The sequence below is a fragment of the Callospermophilus lateralis genome, chromosome 13, assembly GCF_048772815.1.
Source record: "Callospermophilus lateralis isolate mCalLat2 chromosome 13, mCalLat2.hap1, whole genome shotgun sequence".
NCBI classification, from domain to species: domain Eukaryota; kingdom Metazoa; phylum Chordata; class Mammalia; order Rodentia; family Sciuridae; genus Callospermophilus; species Callospermophilus lateralis.
In genome coordinates this window covers 98,699,687-98,719,979 of record NC_135317.1, presented here as the reverse complement: position 1 = coordinate 98,719,979, position 20,293 = coordinate 98,699,687, and the positions used below count along the sequence as shown (strand labels likewise).

At 52.2% G+C, this 20,293-nt stretch overlaps 1 protein-coding gene and 1 non-coding gene across 5 annotated transcripts; one reads left to right on the top strand and one right to left on the bottom strand.

Moving 5' to 3' along the window:
- Window positions 1-4,106: 4,106 nt before the first annotated feature.
- Tor3a (torsin family 3 member A) lies at window positions 4,107-16,061 on the top strand. 4 transcript variants are annotated; one of them, XR_013088472.2, is made up of 8 exons: window positions 4,107-4,371; window positions 4,859-4,972; window positions 7,146-7,411; window positions 9,177-9,355; window positions 12,059-12,180; window positions 12,887-13,379; window positions 13,470-14,207; window positions 14,699-14,782. XR_013088472.2 is itself a non-coding variant. In XM_076831912.2 (6 exons), exons 1-6 carry the CDS (start codon window positions 4,134-4,136, stop codon window positions 15,499-15,501), a joined length of 1,173 nt encoding a protein of 390 aa, XP_076688027.2. In that variant the 5' UTR covers window positions 4,107-4,133; the 3' UTR covers window positions 15,502-16,061. The 4 variants fall into 4 exon arrangements, 2 of the variants coding, with proteins under 2 accessions (XP_076688027.2, XP_076688029.2); XR_013088473.2 differs by lacking the exon at window positions 13,470-14,207 and having other exon boundaries at window positions 14,699-14,781; XM_076831912.2 differs by lacking the exons at window positions 12,059-12,180; window positions 12,887-13,379; window positions 13,470-14,207 and adding an exon at window positions 15,251-16,061 and having other exon boundaries at window positions 14,699-14,823.
- On the bottom strand, window positions 13,703-13,774 carry Trnaa-agc (transfer RNA alanine (anticodon AGC)). The gene has a single exon. It is a non-coding gene; the product is annotated as a tRNA-Ala (tRNA).
- Window positions 16,062-20,293: the final 4,232 nt, after the last annotated feature.

The following is a 20,293-nucleotide window of genomic DNA, read 5'->3' as shown; positions in this document are numbered from 1 at the left end:
TTAGAATTCTTAGAACACACAGATATTTAACTTCTGACATGGAAATTCATCCTAAACCTCAACCAGACAGCTGTGCAGAGTTCTTGAGATTTTCCCCTTGAGTTGCGGCGTATCTGCCAGTTTGGTCGTGTGTCCTTAAATACATGCAGGAGGCCAAAGCCTGATTTGTGTTCCTCACAGGCTCACCACATACAAATCCTCTTGCAGGCTAAATTTCAGGGTCTGTGTGCTTCTCAATCGTATTAGAATGACTGGTATTAGAATTTGAAAAGGGCAGCCAGGAGTGAGGGAAGATTTTCTGTTACTGGGTGGATCTTACCTATTGTGTTTGCCTAAAAAAATTCCTGCAGCCCTCATTTTGTAAGATTGGTTTCCATAGTGGGGTTTTGTGGGGTAAGTAGCAATAAAAACCCCAGGGAACCATGACATTAAGTCACCATTTGTAAGGTTTTGGTCTTGCGTAAACATTGGATATTGTGCTGTGAAATGGAAATGACAGTGACATCCCACTCTTATTAAAGAGCCCCTAATCTCATCCTGACAGAGGAGAACTTTGTGAGCCACCAAATGCTTCAGGAGTGATGTAAATTAACTTGAAAATGAAGGAGCAGGAACACAGCAGGTGTGGGGTTGGCAGTAGGCACACCACAGAAGGGGACGTAGATCCAGACTTGACAGGTGGCGTGTGCAGAGCCCCTCGCTGCACAAATGTAGAGTCTCCCAGGCCTCCAATAAGTTTAGAACCTGAGTGGCCAGGAAGACCCTCAGGAGTGTCCATGGTCTCGTCAGGAAGCCTGGCTGTGCCCTGCCTCTAGAGAGGTCAGGCTCTACCCATGATTCCCCCCAGTGTACCGTGGCAGAGATGTTAAAGCAACTGCTGGCTTACAGATGAACCAGGAAACATTCATCTCCTGTTTTCAGAGTTTTATTGATTGAGAGAGACTTGATTTGTACCCAAAGATCATTTTCAAGACGGATGGTTCTGCCCGCCTTCAGCAAGTTTGTGAATATCATATAAAGCTTGTTCTACTCAGATGACTTCAGAAAATGTGTCACATACCCACTGTATTTTAGGAAGACATTTTTAAAATGAAGATTTTGATTCTTTAGGCCCAAGAGTCCGAGAGTGCCTTTCTGACAAGCTCCCACACAGTGCCAATGCCAGGATGCTTGCTGAGGAATCCTAGCTGTTGTAGTTATCACAATAGCCTCTAGATGTCCCCATCATCCATGAGCTCTTGTTCTTAGATACTACAGCCACTACTCTCCAGCCTCTGAGAATACTGTGCTATCAGTTTGTTGAAATATTCAGAGATTTGTCTAGATACTGGTGTTTGGATTTATTGTCTCTCTTTAGGACTCTTTGGTGAAAAGAATTTGCTTTTTTTTTTTTTTTTTTTGGTATCAAGAATGATGTAAATTAACTACCTGAAATTGAACTCAGGCACTCGACCACTGAGCCACACCCCAACCCTATTTTTTATTTTATTTAGAGACAGGGTCTCACTGATTTGCTTAGTGCTTCACCATTGCTGAGGCTTATTTTGAACTCAAGAGCCTCCTGCCTTAGTCTGGAGCCACTGGGATTAAGGTATGCACCACCACACCCAGTTCCTCTTTTTTTTTTTTTTTTTAGGAAAAAAAGTTTCTTGAAATCAAGTTCCTGTTAACCTAGTTTATTTACCATTAAATGCTAAATCCAAACCAGAGCATCTCAGAAATTAGCAGTTATCACTAGATGACAGTTGTGAGATAGTTGTTTCCATAGTCTTAAAACTTGTTTTTTGTTTTTTGTTTTTTTTCTTTTTTTTGTACTGGGATTGAACTGAGTGGCACATAACCACTGAGCTGCAGTCCCAGATGTTATTTTTATTATTATTTTTTAAATTTTGAGACGGTCTCTTACTAAGTTTCTTTAGGGCCTCACTAAATTGCTCAGGCTGGCTTTGAACTTGAGATGCTTCTCCTCAGCCTCCCAAGCCTCTGGGATTACAGCTGAGGGCCACTGGTTTGTTATCGGTAATTTGAGAGTAATTACAAGAGATTGAACCCAGAGCTTTATGCATGCTAAGCAGACTCTCTACCATGAGCTTCACCCCAGCTCTGTTATTAGTAATTTTATCACCATAAATTCACCTATAAATATCAATATTAACTAATGGCAAGCAAGCTTCCTCCAGTAGTCTAAAATAAAGTATTGAGTGTTTATGATGCACTCAAATTAGCTCATTTAATCTTAGCAGCATTCCCATGACTGTTTTATGGGTGGGGAAATTGAAGTTACACAAATAGAAAGTGGTAGAACCTGTTTAGTTATTCACTATGCTAGATTGCCTTTCATGCTCAAACAACATTTGCTGAATAAGTTAAAGTTTTTAGTTTTCAAATAAGCAGAAAGATATATATTAGCTCCTTGCCACTATAACAAATACCTGAGATAATTATAAAGGAAATTTTATTTTGGCTCATGGTGTGGGAGATTCTATCTATGGTCAGGCAGACCCATTGCTTTTAGGCCTCTGGTTGGAGGAAGAAGGAAGCAGTGCATCATGGCAGGAATATGTGGCAGAGCAGAACTGCCCACTTCATGGTCAGAGAGCAAAAAAGGAAGAAAACAGTATCCCATAGTCCCTTTGTCATGTCCAGTTATTCAAAGACCTCCCACTGGCCTCCAGCTACCTCCCAATAGCACCAAGCTGAGGACCAGTTCTCTACCATGGGGTCTTGGGGTGGCACTTAAGATCCAAACTATAAGACTGGGGATATAGCTCAGTTGGTAGAGTGCTTGCCTTGCATGCACAAGGCCCTGGGTTCTATCCCCAGCACCACCACCACACACACACACACACACAAAAAAAAAAAAAAAATAAAAAAAAAATCCAAACCAAGGTTAACTATCCTCTGAATGATTCTACTTGGTTTTTCCAAGTAAGTCATGCTGTACTGGTGCCTTAGCTGCTGCTCTGTGAAAAGTTTGGGTTCCCTTTTGACATCACTGTGAGACAAAATACATAACTTTGCTTGTCAACTGAGAACTGAGCTTTCATGGTATCCTGACAAAGGTGCTTATCTGGCCTCTGTGGCTATTTGAATAAAAAGGCAAATTTGGTGAGCAGTTGAGATTGGAGCAGCCCCTGGCATTGAGTGTGATCTAAGATTGGCATGAACCGAGGGGGCAGTTTGTGATGTTTGCAAGGTCTGGTGCTCAGATTCACTGACCAATTGGAGAGCCCAGCCTCAAAATCACTAAACAAGATAGTGGCCAGGTAGGTCCCTTGATCTGTCTCTACAGTGGTTTCCAATGAGGACAAGATAACTCTGAAACTTAAAACAATCTGTCCTGTGCTCCATATTATGAAGAAGGAAATCTAAGGGAAAGAGGCCCTCAAAGACATGCTGGTGGTGTCTGGTGGCTGCTCATAGTCACAAACACTTGAAAGTTACAAACCTAGCTGAGAGTGCACAGAGCATGTAGCCTTCTTTTTCATGAGATATAATTACTCAACAGGAGACCTCATGATTTCCCCATAACTTGGAGGGTGGTTTCCAAACCCCAAATAGCTCCAAACTTGAAACCTTCAGCTTCCTCTTGTTTTTGGTGGAAGCCTTCTGGTTATTTGCAGAGGGCCACCTCCGCCAGACAGGATTCTTCCTGCGCGTGTTCTTCCCAGGGCCTCTGCACAGTTGACTCCCCTGGCTGAGAGGGTATCCCCAGCTCCCTCTAATAGTTTGGCAGGAAGTTGACAGTAGACGAAGGGGCCGGGCACAAAGGTGTGTCCTTATTTGGTAGACCTCAGATGGGCCAACAGAGCTACCCGAAAATAATAAAGAGAATGATTGACAGTGGGCATTTCAAGGCCAGGTGTCACCGCCTTTGCAACCGCAATCGTGCCCCAGAAATAGACTACCCTGGAAGCTGGCGGGGTGGACAGGACCTGAAGTCGGCCTCGGGAAGCCATCCCGGGACAGCAGCCCGGGTTTCGGTTCCCGCCCGGGTCACGTGTTGAGACAGCAGGCAGCCGGGCCGGCCGGTCGCCGTAGCAACACCGACCCCGGGGCCACGCCCGCCTCACCGCCCCGCCCGGGCCTTAAAGAGCCGGAGCGGCCGCGGCGGGAGGCGGCAGAGTCCGGCCATGCCTCGCGGCCCGCGGCCCCCGCTCTGCCTCGGCCTCCTGCTGCTGCTGCCGCCGCTCGCCGCCGCACCTGGGCACGGCGGCGCCGAGAGGCCGTGGGAGGGGACCGACGAGCCGGGCTCGGCGAGGGCCTGGCTGCGGGCGGCCGGAGCCCTCTCCAGGCGGTACTGGACGCTCTTCAGCTGCCAGCTGTGGCCCGACGACTGTGACGAGGCCGACGCCGCCGCGGGGCCCGGGGGTAAGCGCCGTCCGCGCGGCCGACCGCCGGGGCCACCTGCCGCTCCGGGCGCGGGATGCCCCTCCTCGCGGCATCCTGCGGGCGCCCCATCGGCCGGCGCCGGGTTCGCCAGCCTGTGGCTCGCGGCTGGGGGCAGGGGCCGCCCGCCGCCCCACCTGGTCCCTGCGCCTCCAGACACGCCCCCGCCGCGTCCTGCGCGGTCTGCCGCCCGCCCCGCAAGCCCAGGGTGCTGCCCTTTCCCGCCTTCTGGGGACTTTAAGGAAGGTCCGCCGCGGACGCAGCTGGTGACTGCCCTCCAGCCCCGGAACCTCTCCCCCCTGGCTGCTCGCGGAGACGCCGCTTGAGCACGTGCAGTGGGCGGAACCTGGGCAGGGGGAGTGGGGACTGGCGTTGTCATTAACAAATTGGGTGGTATGGTTGTCGCTCCACTGTTCACTGCTGTGGGCCAAAGGCTCTTGTCCTTGTCTCACAGCGCCTCTTTTTCCAGGCTGGAGCCTCCCTGGTGTGGGTCAACGGTACCTGGATATCCTCACCACGTGGTACTGTAGCTTCCAGGACTGCTGCACTGGCGGGGACTGCAGGATCTCCAACAACTTTCCAGGTTGGACCCAGGCTTGGTTTCCAAAGTCAGGGATGTACGGGGAGGCAGGGATGTACGGGAAGGCGAGGTCACTACTGGGGTGCAGGCGAACTTTGGTCATGCTGCCCAACTCCCCTAGTGCAGGAATTGTCACACTGAAATTGCACTCAGGTCTGCAGTTATTTGAGAATCTTCTTTGGATAAGACATGAAACTACGAGCCTTTCCAGAAATAACACCCACCAAAATGGGAACAATGTGAGACCAACATTAGTGGTGTCCTTAATGGATTTTGCATTCACTCATTTAAACACAGAGGCCAGAGCATTCCATTCTATGTGGGTTTTTTGTTTGTGTTGTACTGAAGATGGAACCCAGGGCCTCTCACATTCTAGGCAAGTGCTCTAACAGTGAGTGACACTGTTACTTGAATCAAGGAGAAATCCCTTTTTTACCTTTTGTTTCATGGCTCAGCTTGTTGGAATCCATGGGAATACCATGAACATGTCATACCAGACTTAAGACAACTGGGAGGAAGGGACACTACCAGGGTAGGCCAGGCTGCTGAATGCCACTGGCTGTCCCTTGTTGAGACTGAAGATTTTCCTCTGCCTATTTGCCATCTCTCACCATGTTCTACCATGGGAATTGGTCCTAGGAAAAAAGCAGCTAATCTATGGAGCTCCTACTATGTATTAAGCATGGTGCTAGGAGTTTTGCTGGGATTAACCCTAATACAACATATTTGTGACCTTTGGGAGAGTCAAGCCCAGAGCACCTTGCTTCTCTAAACAATAATAGTAACCTAGTTCAAGCAAGAGAACCAATCAGAAATTGTGTTGTGATTCCAAGTGTCCCTTTCTAACCTTTAGCCAACAAATGTCTGGGTTTCCAGTTTATTTTGGATCAGTGACGATTCGCCAGCAGCTGACAGAAATAGGAGATGGTTTCTGATTATAAACAAATCCATATAGCGATCATATGGATTGAAAACTGTCCTACCCATGTGCCTGCAAATGTTCTCCTTCAAGTTCAACTGCATGTGAAGTTCTGCTAAGTAATCTTCCTCTCTTGGATGTTTTATTCAGTTCAGTTGACTTTATTTGCATACTGAAGGGATTTGCATTTAACTCTCAGAAGGCAATTCTTAGCCTAGCCTGTTAAGGGACCACTGCATTGGTGGTTTGCAGAAGTTCCTTATTTTCCCCAGGAGTGGTTTCCTGCCTAGAGTTTCCCTGATCCCAGCATTTCCATCTCCAGAAATGAGACCCACCCTAGATATTAGGCCACTTAATTAGAAGAAGTGCCAGTGACACAGTATGTCTAGGGACATGGCCTGGCACAAGACCGAATACCAGACTGCACAGAGATCAGGGAGTGTGAATTTGGATTTCTGCTGATTCAGAATAAGACTTTAGATGTGCAGTTGGCAGGTCACCTCTCTGAAAGGTCTGGGAGTCCAGATTGTTCTGCTGGGGAATCGGAAACACCTGTGCCGGCAAATTTTGGACAGTCCTTCCCAAGTCTGTTTCCTCCACTTTAAAGGGGGAATAATAGTATGTGCCTTACAGAATTACTGTGAAAATCAAATATAAAACAGCACAGTTTTTAGTACAGGAAAAATAGCAGTAGAAGTTAATTTTCCCTCCTGTGACGCTACTAGTTTTGAAGTGATGTGATACTCCAGTAGACCTTGACCTGGTTGGCTCAAGGTGCCAAACCAGCTGATCCAGAACTCAGAATGGCAGTGCCTCAGGCCAGCTGGCAGCACACCTCACCTCCACCAGGATGCCCAGCACAGGGCTGTGGGCATTGTGGACAAGAGTTTACTGAATTGAAATAGAATGAATAAACTGAGGTTTCTCCATAAAGCTTTCCAGGAGGCCTGAAGATAAAGAATGGGGGCAGCCTAGGGTGTGGGCAGGGTCCTTCCTCCAAACTGGTCTGTGCCCACATCCTGGGATGTCTTCAGAAAGGGTGATTCTGTTCTCTCCCTGAATTCAATCTCGATTTCTCAAACTTCAGAAAATGGCCTTTGAATCCATTCTGCTGCAGGGTCTGCCCTCTAAGGCCAAATGGCATGAATCAGTGATCCACCCTAGGAGTGACCAGAGATGCTTGGCTGACCACCCCCCACCTGCGGGAGTCATGCCCGTGTGTGCCACTCACTGTGGCCTCCTCTTTCCTGCCCCCAGGCTTGGAATCGAACCTGAGTGTGCGCCTGCATGGCCAGCATCTGGCCCGCGAGCTGGTCCTGAGAACAGTGAGGGGCTACTTAGAGATGCCCTGGCCAGAGAAGGCCCTGGCTCTGTCGTTCCATGGCTGGTCTGGCACAGGCAAGAACTTTGTGGCGCGCATGCTGGCAGAGAACCTGTATCGGGACGGGCTGAGGAGCGACTGTGTCAAGATGTTCATTGCCACGTTCCATTTCCCACACCCCAAGTATGTGGACCTGTACCAGGTGAGGCGGGCAGCGCTGGGAATGCACCCAGGGCTGGGGCTGGAACGAGGCCTCTGCTGAGGGAGCCCCCGAGCCTGAAAGGAGGTGGGCTCTGGGAAGCCTTGGGAAGGGCAGGACGCAGGCGGCGGTGTGTGACAGAATGTGACAGTGGCCCGATCCTTCAGAGGAACAACTGCTCCACTCGTGAGCTCGGTCTCCTGGACAGTCATGCACGAGAAGCCAGACGCACCTTAACAGAATCAGTCGTGTATTGACTTTTGTGTTAGGGAAGTGGGGAAACGAGAGGAAAGCAAAACCTTTGCCATGATCTCCAGGCATGGACCCAACCTGGCTGGCTCGCAGCAGTGTCCGTGTGTCTGCCCTTGCCCCGTGCTGTTCCACACTATTGCAATTTTTTTATTGGACAGAAAGTTGCATATCCTGGGCTGGGGTTGTGGTTCAGTGGTAGAGCGCTTGCCTTGCACGCACAAGACCCTGGGTTTGATCCTCAGCACCACATAAAAATAAATAAGTGAAATAAAGGTATGTGTCCAACTACAACTAAAAAATAAATATTAAAAAAAAAAAGAAGAAGCATATCCTGCCTTTTTAAAAAAAAATGTGGTGCTGGGGAGGGAACCCAGGGCCTCCAGCATGCTAGGCCAGCCCCATCCCCCGCGGGGTTGTGTTTTACAAGGAGGCAGCCATATCAGGTGGTTTTCCACGTCTTCCCCTAACCGCTCATCATAGCCAGCATGTGGGTGGACAGAAAGTTCCCTTGCTGTTTTGCTGGTCCGGTTTCTTCCCCGTCAGACCCGTAGCACTTAAAATTGGTCAGGAAAATGTGCGAACTCCTTCAGCTGCAAGCCTAAGGAGATGGCTGCTCCTGGCTTTAGCTTTTAGTTATCACAGACATCTCTGAGAACGGAGGTTGCCCTTTCAGTCTGACCTAGAGGGCAAGGGCAGGGTGAACTGTCCTGAACTCCAGATGGCCTCAGGGCAGGCGGCCAACAGCTGGGCCTTCTCAGGAGAAATTACCTGACTCTGTGGATCCCGACTTCCCCACTGTAAAAACTGGCGTGTCCACACACACCCGTGCACGTGGGTGACGGGGGCTGAAGTCAGACTCTGAGGAGGTTAGAGAGGCACAGGGAGTGTAGGCTGGGGTAAGAAGTTGGGAACAACAGCTCTGGGAACACCAGAGAAGCTTCTGTTCCGTTGAGGGTTTACTCTCTTGGCTGTAGCGAGAGCCCACCATCTCTGGGAGCCCCTGCATTACAGGTTGTCTGGGCCCCAGAAGGCGCTCAGGAGTGTCACCTCCCTGAGATCTTGGCCCAGCCTGGGAGGGGTGGGCGCACTGCTCCTGGGAGCGCAGGCAGGGGAGTGGCTGCCTCTGGCCCTGGAGCCCCTCCTGCCTGTCACCCCCACAGCAGAGCCTGACCCTGCCCTTGGGGAGTCGACTTGACAGGTACTTCTGGGATGGGACCTGGGCCTGGAGAGGAGGGAGAAGGCTGCAGTGAGGGCTTGTGCCCAGGGACACAAGGGGTTCTTTCCACTGCCCCCAGGCCCCTTCCTCTCCCCAGACTAGGGCTGCCAACCTTGAGGTTCAAGAAAATCATCTGGAAACCTGTTGGTGAACAGGTGCGGGCTGCACCCCCAGGGGCATGGATCCCCGTCCCAGGCAACCCACTGCAGAAGTGCTGGGGAAACTGGTGCCCTGGCCCGGACTGTGGCTGGAGGGTGGGAGGTGTCCCCAGGTCTCCACAGCTCCCTGTGTCCTGGGCAGGAGCAGCTGACCAGCCAGATCCAGGGGATGCAGCAGCGCTGCCCACAGAGTCTGTTCGTCTTTGACGAGGCTGAGAAGCTGCACCCGGGGCTGCTGGAGCTCCTAGGGCCACACTTGGAACGCCACGCCACTGAGGGCCACAGCACTGAGTCTCCGAGGAACATCTTTCTTTTTCTCAGGTGAGGTCTGAGTGAGGGGAGGTGTGGCGGGCGGTGGGGGGCTTCTTTGCTGTTCCAGACAGCAGACGGCTCATTAGCTCAAAATCAAGTACCAATGACCCTGGGAGTTCCCAAGGAGGCTGCTCAGAGGGCCGAGTGGTTCTTCCGCAGCCCCAGAGGCCTGAAGGTCTCTTTCTGCCAAGAGGAAGCGCTGGCCAAACCCTGGGGTGAGTGTGGTTAGATCTGTGATGCCTGCAGGACTTGCCACAAGGCTGCATTTCCCTGCTTCTGTTTTGCCGAGTGTCCCAGGCTCTTGAAGTGGCCCTGCAGGAAGCAAACAGAAATAACTTGTTCAACTCTGTCTCTTTATGGAGGCTTTGGCTTGAAGCTTTGCACCAGCTTCTTGCAGATGCCCTAGAAGTCAAAGCAGTTGCTTCCCCACAGGCTGCTGGCTCCTCCTCCCCACCCCTGGCCGCCCCTGTTGCAGGGGGTTTTCAGGCACACCTGGTGAGGACGGGGAGTGGGGACGATTTCACCCAGGCTGGGAGCATGGAGGGGTGAGCTGCGGACAGCAGACCTGGCTTCCTGCGGACCCTTGGGACAGGTTTAAACTAGTGCCAGGTCAGGATTCTGGTGTGATGGCGAGTCCACCCTGCTGTGCAGGCTTGTGGGATGTGAGCCGTGAGGCGGAGGACGAGGGTCCCTGGATGAGTTGGAGAGAGATGTCTGATACAGTCTGTGTGCCCAGAGTCAGGAGTTGAGGACAGGTCGCTTCTTGGGTTCAACCTTCTCCCCAGGTTCTCAGCAGCAGGCTCAGGGCTCCTCCTGGGGCAGTGAGTCACCAGAGGCCAGATAGAGGAGTGGCCTTGGCCCTAAGGCTTCTCCACAGAAGCCCTCAGGTCGTGGGCATGGGTGCTGGGGACCCTCTGAACTGCTGCTGCAGAAGCCAGTCCCCTCCTGCGGGATGAAGCTTGGGAACCACCACGGGGACCACCTTTCACTTTTTTAAATGATTTGTTAAAATGTTTTTTAGATGTAGATGGACACACACCTTTATTTTATGTGTTTTTTTGTGGTGCTGAGGATGGAACCCACAGCCTCACACATGGCCTGCAAGCGCCCTGCCACTGAGCCGCAGCCCACACCCGCCTTGTACTTTTGTTAGAAGTATCTCCTCCCCCCTCTGGACAGGGCAGTGGGCCGCTGCCTCCTGGCCCCCTCCACCACCTCTCCACTTGGAAAGGCCTTGCCCCCACTGGCCGCGGTCGCTGAACCTGACCCAGTGCCCTGGACTCCAGGCAGACATCTGCCTTTGCGGCATTCTGGTTGTCGGCCAGCTGGCACTGCTGTTTGTCCCCTGGACAGTCCCACTCCCCCAGTGACCTGACCGTGGTGGACTGAAGCAGGCCACGTGGCTGCACACCCACCGCTAGTCTCCTGGGGTGGAGGCAGTGCCCGGGGAGTCGTTCTGCTAGACCAGTCCCCCACAGGAGGAAGCAGCTAAGCCTGCCCTCCTGGGAGGAGGACACAGCTGTGACAAGGACTCGAAGGGTCACTTAAATGTGGCCTTTGGTTGCAGTGGCTCAGGCACTGGCTTGTACCAAGGCCTCCCACCAAGGAGAAGCTGTGGGCAGGCTGCCATTGTCCACCCCCAGTCATGCAGGGCCACATCCAGCAGCCCCCCCACACACAACCCCACACCGGGCTGCCCTGAACTCCTGAGGCCAGGCATCCAGCGACGGCGGGTGGGGAAGACATGTATGTGGGAGCTGAGTCTCTGGACTTCCCTTGAGGTCCTTTGTGGGAAGCACCTCCCCTTCGTGGGGAGGAGTACTGGACGACAAGCAATTTGAGCTGCCAATGTGACTAAGTCACACCCGGGGAACACCTGCCATTTAACCCTGGGAAATACCCTAACCTGCTGTTTGCACTGAGGCCTGAGTGGCTTTGGTGGCCTGCCCTCTCTGGCGCCTGATGGCAGGTGGGAGGGGGCGACACCTGGCAGGGCCCATGCCCATCGTGTGTAGAAGCCAACACGGCGGCCCCAGCTGTGAGCAGGAGATGGGAGGCCGCTCAGACCTCCCGCCCTCGGAGGCTGTGGCTCCAGAGGCCCGGCGCACTGGCCTGCAGCTGTACACCAGGCCGGGGACTGGTGGGCGCCCTGGTCCATCCTGTGACCGCCGAGGTCGCCCCTTCTAATTTAGGTTCTCTCCTTCAGGTTCTGTTTGGGGACACTTCCGCTCCCCCAGGCTCGGGAGGTCGTTTTGGGGCGGGTCCCGGGGTTCTGGGCCTGTCCTAAAGCAGGACTCACTGGTGGTCAGGGCCTGGAGGTGCTGTTCCAGGGCGCGGTTCCCCAGGTGGCAGTGAAGCAGGGAGTGAGCCTGTGGGGCTTGGGGTGTCGGAGCCTGGCCCTAGGTCGGCCAGAACCCGGCGCCTCCTGTCTGGTTGCCAGAAACCAACCTTGAGTACTCCTGCTCATTTCTCCCCGGGTAGAAGGCTCGGGAAGGGTCACGGGCAGGACCCCAGTGCGGTGGGGAGCCATAAAGGAAGAGGGAGTGAGGCCCATTACCTGGGGCCGCTGCCAGGCGAGGCAGGGACAGTGCCAGCACAGGCGGGGAGCCCTGTGACTCTGAGCGCTCCAGACCTCCCCCAGTGACCTGTGTGTGGCGGCTGCCCGTTTCTGACGCGGGCACTCTGGTCAGGTTTCCTTCTCTCAAACATCAGGGTTGACCTGCCTGTTCTTGAGGGAGGACCAGTCGGTGCTGCTCTGTTCCGGGTCATTGTCGGGGATGGCTGGTCCTGGAGAGAACCTGAGTCCCTTCCTCGGGGTCTCGGGCCGAGGGCTGGTGAGCTTGGACGTTGTCCTGCCCTAGGCCCACAGAGGGCTGGTGAATAGAGGTGCCCGCTGGGCCTGGTTGGCAGGGGGCCTGGGGGTGAGGTCCTTCCTGGGGAAGTGTCTGTCTCCAGGTGGCCTGGTGGTGGCAGCCCTGAGGAGCTGAAGACCAGGGGAGGGGGCAGAGGGAGCGGCCTCCTGGTCATGCCTTGTGGTGAGGTAAAGATGGCAGCGTGGCCTGGGGAGGGGGAGGCAGACCAGAGGGGACATTCAGAAGGGAGTTGGAGGTGCCATGGACCGAGGCACAGCCATGTCCATTTATCTGATGCGCACTGTGGAGCCCCTGCTGTGTGCCGAGCACTGGGCTAGGTGCTGGGGCTCCCTAGAGAAATAGGCCACGCTTCCTGTTCCCCACCCACTTGGAGTCTGGTGGCTTCCTGGGTGGAAGCGGGAAGGCCCTGGGGTCTGCCCAGGAGTGGTGAGTCAGCCCCGCTGGTCTGGCCCTTACCCCAGGAGCTGCCCTTCATGCCAGTGGAGACACAGCACCTGCCTCTGCCTCTGCCTCCTGTGGGGAACGCGGGAGGGGGCAGTCCCTTGGCAGCAGGGTGACCTTGCCTCTGCTGAAGACCCTCAGGCGTCCAGATGACCTGTGGCCCTTCCTACAGAGGTGGGGCCTGGGGAGCAGGGAGCAGTGCTGTGAGCAGCTTCTCCACGCGCAGGTGTCTGGACAAGTCTGGCTGAGCAGCTGACCTGGAGGAAGGGGAGGGGACTGCTCTTGTCCCTGCAGTGCCCACAGCCGCTGGTAAAGTCTGTCACCAGGAGTACATTGCTCCCTTCAGGAAGGAGGCTGTGGACCACGTGGCGAGACAGCCCGTCCGTCCTGGCTTAGCTGCTGGGCCGGGAGGGTGCCCCGGGCTGGGGAGATGTGAGGGGGGAACACCCAGCCCCTCTCCCTGCCTGGGCGCCTTGCTCGTGGGTGTGCTCAAATGCTAAATGGGCCCAGAAGTGAGTTGACACACAGGAGGGTATCCCAGGGGACTCAGTCGACTGGAGAGGAGGAATGGAGGTGCTGGACCCTGCTCCTTGCTGCCCGCCTGCCGCAGTCCTTCGTTGCTACCTTCCCCATCCTGCTGTGGAGAGGCAGGTGGCAGAGCCAGAGAGGCCCAGGCGGAGCTGGCCAAGGAGCTGCCTGGGGCCGCACTGCCGCCCCAGGTCTGTGCACCTCTGTGCTAGCTCCTGTTGGTGGCTCTCTGGGTTCCTCGCCTTATCCCCTGACTAACCCCGTCCTGTTCTGTGCTCCAGACCCCTAATTCCCATTGCCAAGTGACACCCCAGTCCCCCAGAGCCATGGAAGAACACTGGAGCGTGGGGAGCACATTGGCACCTGTGACAGGAGCAGTTGGAATCCCAGGGAAGATGCATGTCCTCTCTCACGTCTCATGTCCATCAGTGACAGGGTCTTGCCAGTGGTGTTTTCTTTTCTTTCTTTTCTTTTTTTTGGTAGTGAGACACAATACCTTTATTTATTTATTTTTATGGGGTGCTGAGGATCGAACCCAGGGCCTCGCACATGCTAGGCAAGCGCTCTACCGCTGAGCCACACCCCAGCCCCTCTTTCTTTTTTTTTGGTACCAGGGATGAACCCAGGGGCACTTTACCACTGAGCCACATCCCTCAGCCGTATTTATTTTTTATTTTGAGGTAAGGTCTCACTAAGTTGCTTAGGGCCTTGCAAAGTTGCTGAGGCTGGCCTTGATCTTGTGGTCCTCCTGTCTCAGCCTTCCCGGTGGCTGGGATCACAGACAGGCACCACCCCACCGGGCTCAGTGGTATTTCTTAATTCTTCTGTCCTTCCCTCCATCACCTGTCACCTGTGAGTGTGGACTGCTGGCAGAAGGCTTGGGGACTAGCTTTCTGCAACCATCCATGGCCCTTCAATCCAGTCTCTGTAGCCCTGAAATGGTCTTCTTAGAACGTAAAACTGACCAGGTCGCCACCCGACGCTCCCCAGCTCCAAGCCCTTCGGTGGTTCCGTGGCCCGTAAGCTAACATCTGCAAACATGGCGAGGGCCCCCCCAGAGTCTCAGCCTGCCTTTGATGCTTTGCTGCACGGCCTTCTGGGCCTCTGCGTCAGGCCACACCCCTCCTCCTCGGCTCTGAGGACCCTACTCACCCTCTGCCTGGATGTGAGGCTCTCCTTGGTCAGCACTTGCCAGCTGTCCTGGAGCCTCACACACGTGGCCCTTGTGCCACAGAACTCAGAGGAGGAACCACATCTAACCATTGCTGTGCCCTCTGCACCTGGCAGTTTCCTAAGCGTTTGTCAAAGGGAACGGGAGAGGGGGTGGCAAGGCAGGACGTCCTCTTTTCTGTGCAGATGCTAGTTGCCAAGGTCCCCCGGGGAGGGCCGACGCTGGGCCCGCAGCCTCCACTCTTCCGCACCGGGCTTTGGCCTCGTGGTCAGGGAACCCATTGGGAATCTAGGCTTAAAAATACAGCTTCTGTCAACAGGCCCTTCGTGTCTCTTTTAGTAACCTCGGGGGCAACGTCGTCAACGAGGTGGTCCTGACATGGCTTAAGGCTGGACGGCCCCGGGAAGAAATTACGATGGAAGACTTAGAGCCCCACCTCCGAGCCGAGATCATGGGGTCCACTGGTGAGTGACCCACACACAAGACAAGCCACAGTTGGAGGTGATTAGCGTGAGTGCTGGTGGTGTGATTGTGAGGTGCACAGGGGCCCTGACCATCCAGAAGACACGCTCCAGTCATCCCATGTTGTCAACTGTGGGTGGCACAGGAAGAGTGCCTTTCTGAAAATGCTTTGAAAGAGGCATTGGCACTGGCCCAGGAGACACAGAGGCTCTGAGCAGAGTGTCACTGTGAGACCCTCAGCGGTCAGCCTCCACGGCCTTGTCCAATGGAGGATTGCTCCTGCCACTGGACAAGACCAGGCACCAGCCACCACACCCTGCTCACCTGCTCCAGGAGACCCAGTGGTGTGGCTCTTGGCACACGCTGCAGACAGCCCCACTGGGTTCAGCCTCAGGTCAGCTTCCATGTGACTTTGTGTCTTGATTTCAGACAGTGGCTTTGGCCACAGCCGTCTGGTGAAAGAAGACCTGATTGACGTCTTTGTCCCCTTCCTGCCCCTGGAATACCGTCACGTGAGGTTGTGTGCTCGCGACGCCTTCCTGAGCCAGGAACTCCCGCACACAGAAGAGTCCCTGGACGAGATCGCCAAGATGATGACATATGTCCCCAAGGAGGAACGACTCTTTTCCTCCCAAGGCTGCAAGTCTGTTGCTCAGAGAATTACCTACATCCTGCCCTGAAGACTGAATGAGGACTCCCCAGAGCTTCTGGGGTGCCAGCGCATGCAGCAGTCGCTAACGAGTGAGTAACAGGAAGGCCTTGATCAGAAGCAGAGCCAGTTCTTCAATCACTTGGTGCCTTAAAGACCCACGTTCCACAACGTGGGCCAGGAGGCCGGAGAAACTCAGCAGGAGGCCACAGATCCCAGGCTCGCAGCCCTGCGGGTGCTCTCCTGGCAGATGGCTGGACTTGGGGGTTGGGCCTGAGGCTGCAGGGTTCTTGGATTACAGAACAGGGCTGTGGTGGCCCAGCATGGGACTCACCTGGGTTGGCAAGATGGGCAGGCTGGCTTTCAAGCCGCTACCCCCAGAGCAATGATGAGCAGCCAGTGGGTGGGTCAGCACAGAGCTAAGAGGAAAAGGGCAGAGAGTACCTGCAAAGTTCTGAGAGTGTAGGCTAAGCCCTGTTCTGCTCTGCAGGTTGGAAAAAAAAAAGGTTTTAATTAGGGGCTTTGACATGACTGTCATAAGTAGAGATTAAAATTTTATATTTTTCTAACCTCCTTGGCCTGCTTGCTCACTGAAACCTAGTAGTTGTGCTCACTTAGCAAAATTTCAAATCCAAGTCATCCTGACGGGGACTGGCAGAGACGGTGGATGCTGGCACTCGGAGCTGGCAGCGTGTGGCGGGTCTGCCAGCTTCTGCTTGCTTTGGGACCATGTCATCTGAGCTGGGTTACACCAGCCTCTTACTGAAGAGGCTCCTAAGGCACGGTGCTCTTGCACGTGAGAACAGTCCCTGCCATAGCCCGGAACAGGAACGAGTCCCTCAGGTCTGAACTCACGGCCCCGTGCCTCTCCACCTCCGTGGTCCTTCCCTTCTGCAGTCCTGGAATGCCCCGCAGGCCTGTGCTTTTTTTGTCGTCATCTTTTCATTTGAAGTCCTCCTTGACCCTCTCATCTTCAGCCTCTCTCCCTTGCTTAACACTTTATCAGGCTCAAGAACTCAAATAACTGCCCAAGGTTAGGGAGTACTAGCTCTGGCTACGTTAGGCACTCAAGAAGCTGCCCAATAAATGAATCAAAGGAACTTAGTTTCATACCACTCATGGGACAAAAGTAAACTTGGCCTGACTGCACAATCAGATAAGGCCAGTGGGTTTTTTCCCCTTTTTGATACCAGGGACTGAACTCAGGCACTCAAGCACTGAGCCACATCCCCAGCCCTATTTTGTATTTTATTTAGAGACAGGGTCTCACTGAGTTGCTTATTAGCACCTTGCTTTTGCTGAGGCTGGCTTTGAACTTGCCATCCTCCTGCCTCAGCCTCCCAAGCAGCTGGGATTACAGGCATATGCCATGGTGCCCACCAGATGAAGCCAGTCTTAGCTGCAGGTTAGCTGTCCTCCGGTCTGGAGCACCCAGCACTAAATGCTAAATACACACTTCAGAAAGAATGTTCTGTGTTTGTTTTTAAGTCTCAAGACACAAAACAAAACAACCCACATTCTTTTAGCACTGGCCGTTCTTTTGGTGTCACAACTACAGGCTCTGAACCGCCCACATGGGAACAGAGACAAGCAGTGGCACACAGTGTTCTGGACACATTCCCCGCCAGCCTCCCTGGGCTGGGGTTGTGGCTCCACCAGTCACCTCTGTGAGACACCAGGGAACTATTTAACCTCATTTTAACTTTAACTTCCATTTGGGCTTAACCACCTACCTTGCTGGAAGGATTTGATGAGTTCATCTTCACGAAGTGCTCAGGACACAGCTTGAGGTGTAGACAGAAAAACTTCCTCTACAGACTCCGTGCAAGTCTCCAGTTCCCTGTGGATACCAACTGGGCATCCTGCAGCCAAGTTCTGACATCAACTAACTGGAGTGAGAGTAGGTTAAGGGCTCGGTCCTGCAAGACCGCCTCCCATCACGAAGCAATTGTAGGGCTGGGGCTGGGGCTCAGTGGTGGAGCCCTTGCCTAGCATGTGGGAGGCACTGAGTTTGATTTTCAGCACCGCACATAAATAAATAAGGTCTATCAACAACTAAAAAAAAAAAAAAAAAAAGATGCAATTGGGGGCTCGGGTTGTGCTCAGCAGTACACTCGCCTAGCACGTTCAAGGCCCTGGGTTCGATCCTCAGCACCAAATAAAAATAAATAAAACAAAGATATTGTGTCCAACTGCAACTAGAAAATAAATATTAAAAAAAAAAAGATGCAATTGCAAGTAGTGGTTACCCACACTTCTGTCCAACTTGGTTACAAGTCAAGGTGCCCATAGCCCTGGAGATACAGGAAAACCCTTCACTGTTGCTGGCCTGTTACAAAGGATACCGCTCAGGAGCAGCCAGAGGAGGAGAGGCTCTGAGACGAGCCTGGGCGCCAGCTGCAGTGCGGCTCTTTCAGCCTGGTCCAGGCGCCACCCTCCCTGTGCTCCTGCGTTCGCCAGCCTGGAGCTCTCTGAGCCCGGCACTGGAGGTTTTTATGGAGGTTTTATTGTGAATTCACAATGAATGAGATCATTGGCTGCTGGAGATGAAGTCCAAGTCCAGCCTTCTCCTCCCACCACAGGTCAGGGAGCGGGGCTGAAGCTTCTAGACCTCTGAGCACATGGTGGCTTCCTCTGGTGGCCAGTCCCCATTCTTCAAGAGTCAACATGTAAGCACAAACTCTGGAGGGGCCTGGGAAAGGTTTGGGAATAACAAAAATAAAGATATTGTATCCAACTATAACCAAAAAATAAATATTAAAAAAAAAAAAGCAAACATCCCAATAGGCTCCTGCCTGCCACTTACACACTTTTCACAAGTACCTAATGCAGGCAATGCCTACAGGCAAATGACACTTGTTAAAATTTAAGACCAAGTCAAACAAGAATAAATCGTTCCTGTGGAAGGATCTACACTTAATCTATTAAAACTGCTTTGCCTCAAAACATTTTTAGAACTTAATTGAAGTTGTCCTCATAATGGATTTTAAAATAATTAAATGTCTCTTTGTAGTCAACTCATGTTGGAGACACACAAACACAAACACACAAAAAAAATTCACCTGGGCACCAGCCTGGGCTCCAGAGAATGCCTTCTGTCCACTTCCAGAGATGAAGACAGGATATGCAAGGTGCTTCAAATAGAATACAACTAGAAGACAACAAAATAACAGTGATAGTCCTCACCTCTCAATAATCACCTTGAATGTAAATGGATTAAAAGCTAAAGATTCCATGTGTCCTCGAGAGCGTCACTTCACTGGTAAGGACACACGTGGACTGAAAGGGAGTGACGGAAAAAAAAAGATTCCATGCAACCGGAAACCAAAGAGCAGGAGTATATCAGACAAAACAGACTTTAAATAAAAACCATAAAAAAGACAAAAGGGCATCACACTGTCATCAAGGGGACAGTCCTGCTAGAGGTATGACTGAGTGCATAGATACCCAGCATCAGAGCACCTGAGTACACAAAGCAAACACCAATAGAGCTAACGGAGAGAGCGGCTGCAAGAAAATAATAGGTGGGGTACCTCAACACCCCAAGTTCAGCAATAGATCATCCAGACGGCAATCAACAAGGAAAGGCCAGACTTAAACTGCACTCCAGCCCAAACGACTTAACATGTATGCGACTCTCCGCTCGCCTTATGTAGAACACACATTCTTCTCAACTGCACCTGGAGCGGCTTCCAGGACGGATCACAAGTTAAGACCACAAAACAAGTCTCAGCTGGAGCGGTGGCACAACCCGGTAATCCCAGAGGCTCAGCCAAAAAAGTGAAGCGCTAAGCAACTCAGTGAGGCCCTGTCTTTAAATAAAGTACAAAATAGGGCTGGGGATGTGGCTCAGTGGTCGAGTGCCCCTGAGTTCAATCCCTGGTCCCCACCCACAAAAGATAAACATAATAAAAACCTTAGCCAGATTAAGAAAAAAGAAAAAAAGAACCAAATAAAAACAGAAATGAAAAAGGAAACGTTACTAAAGATGCTACAGAAACACAGAAGATCATAAGAAACCATTATAAACAATTAAACACCGACGAATCACTCCTGGACATACACAGCCTACCAAGAATTGAATCATGAAGAAGCAGAGAATCTGTACGCCTAGAAGGATTAATGAGAGTGTATCAACAATAAAACAATAAAAAGCCCATCAAACTGAGCTCTTCATGCTGAATTTTCCCCTTTAAAGAATATCAGTTTTAGTCAAACTACTCCAAAAAAACTGAAGAGGAGGGTGTACTTCCAGATTTGGAAAAAAAAACCGGACAAGGATATAACAATAAAAGAAAAGTAAAAGCCAATAACCCTGATGAACATAGATACAAAAACCCTTAAAAAAAAAAAAAAACTACAAAACCAAATTCGATAGCACATTAAAGAGATCACCCGCCATGACCAGGTAAGATTCAGCCCGGACTATGCAAGGTGGTTCAAAATATGCAAAGCAATAAATGTGGCTCATCACAGCAACAGAATGAAGAACAAAAACCATATGATCACTTCAAGAGATGTAGGAAAAAAAATCATTTGACAAATTCAACATCCCTTCATGATAAAAACTCCCAACAAATTAGGTCCAGAAGCCCATATATCATAGGTCCACAGCTCATATGTTGAAAGTGTTTCCTGTATGGCCCATGACAAGACAAGGGTACGTCCTTTCATGTCTATTAGCGTAGTACTGCAAGTTCTAGCCGGAGCAGTCAGGCACGAGAAAGAAAGAGACGGCATCCAAATTAAACTATCACTGTTTGCAGATGACAAGAGAAAATCCTAGGACTCCACTAAAAAAAATTTAAAAATAATTTAAAACA

Bases quoted from the DNA above. Each gene is read 5' to 3' on its own strand.
- Tor3a (XM_076831912.2), top strand. From the start codon at position 4,134: ATGCCTCGCGGCCCGCGGCCCCCGCTCTGCCTCGGCCTCCTGCTGCTG. The intron at 7,412-9,176 runs GTGAGGCGGGCA...TGTCCTGGGCAG, and splicing joins AGTATGTGGACCTGTACCAG to GAGCAGCTGACCAGCCAGAT. The intron at 9,356-14,698 runs GTGAGGTCTGAG...TGTCTCTTTTAG, and splicing joins AACATCTTTCTTTTTCTCAG to TAACCTCGGGGGCAACGTCG.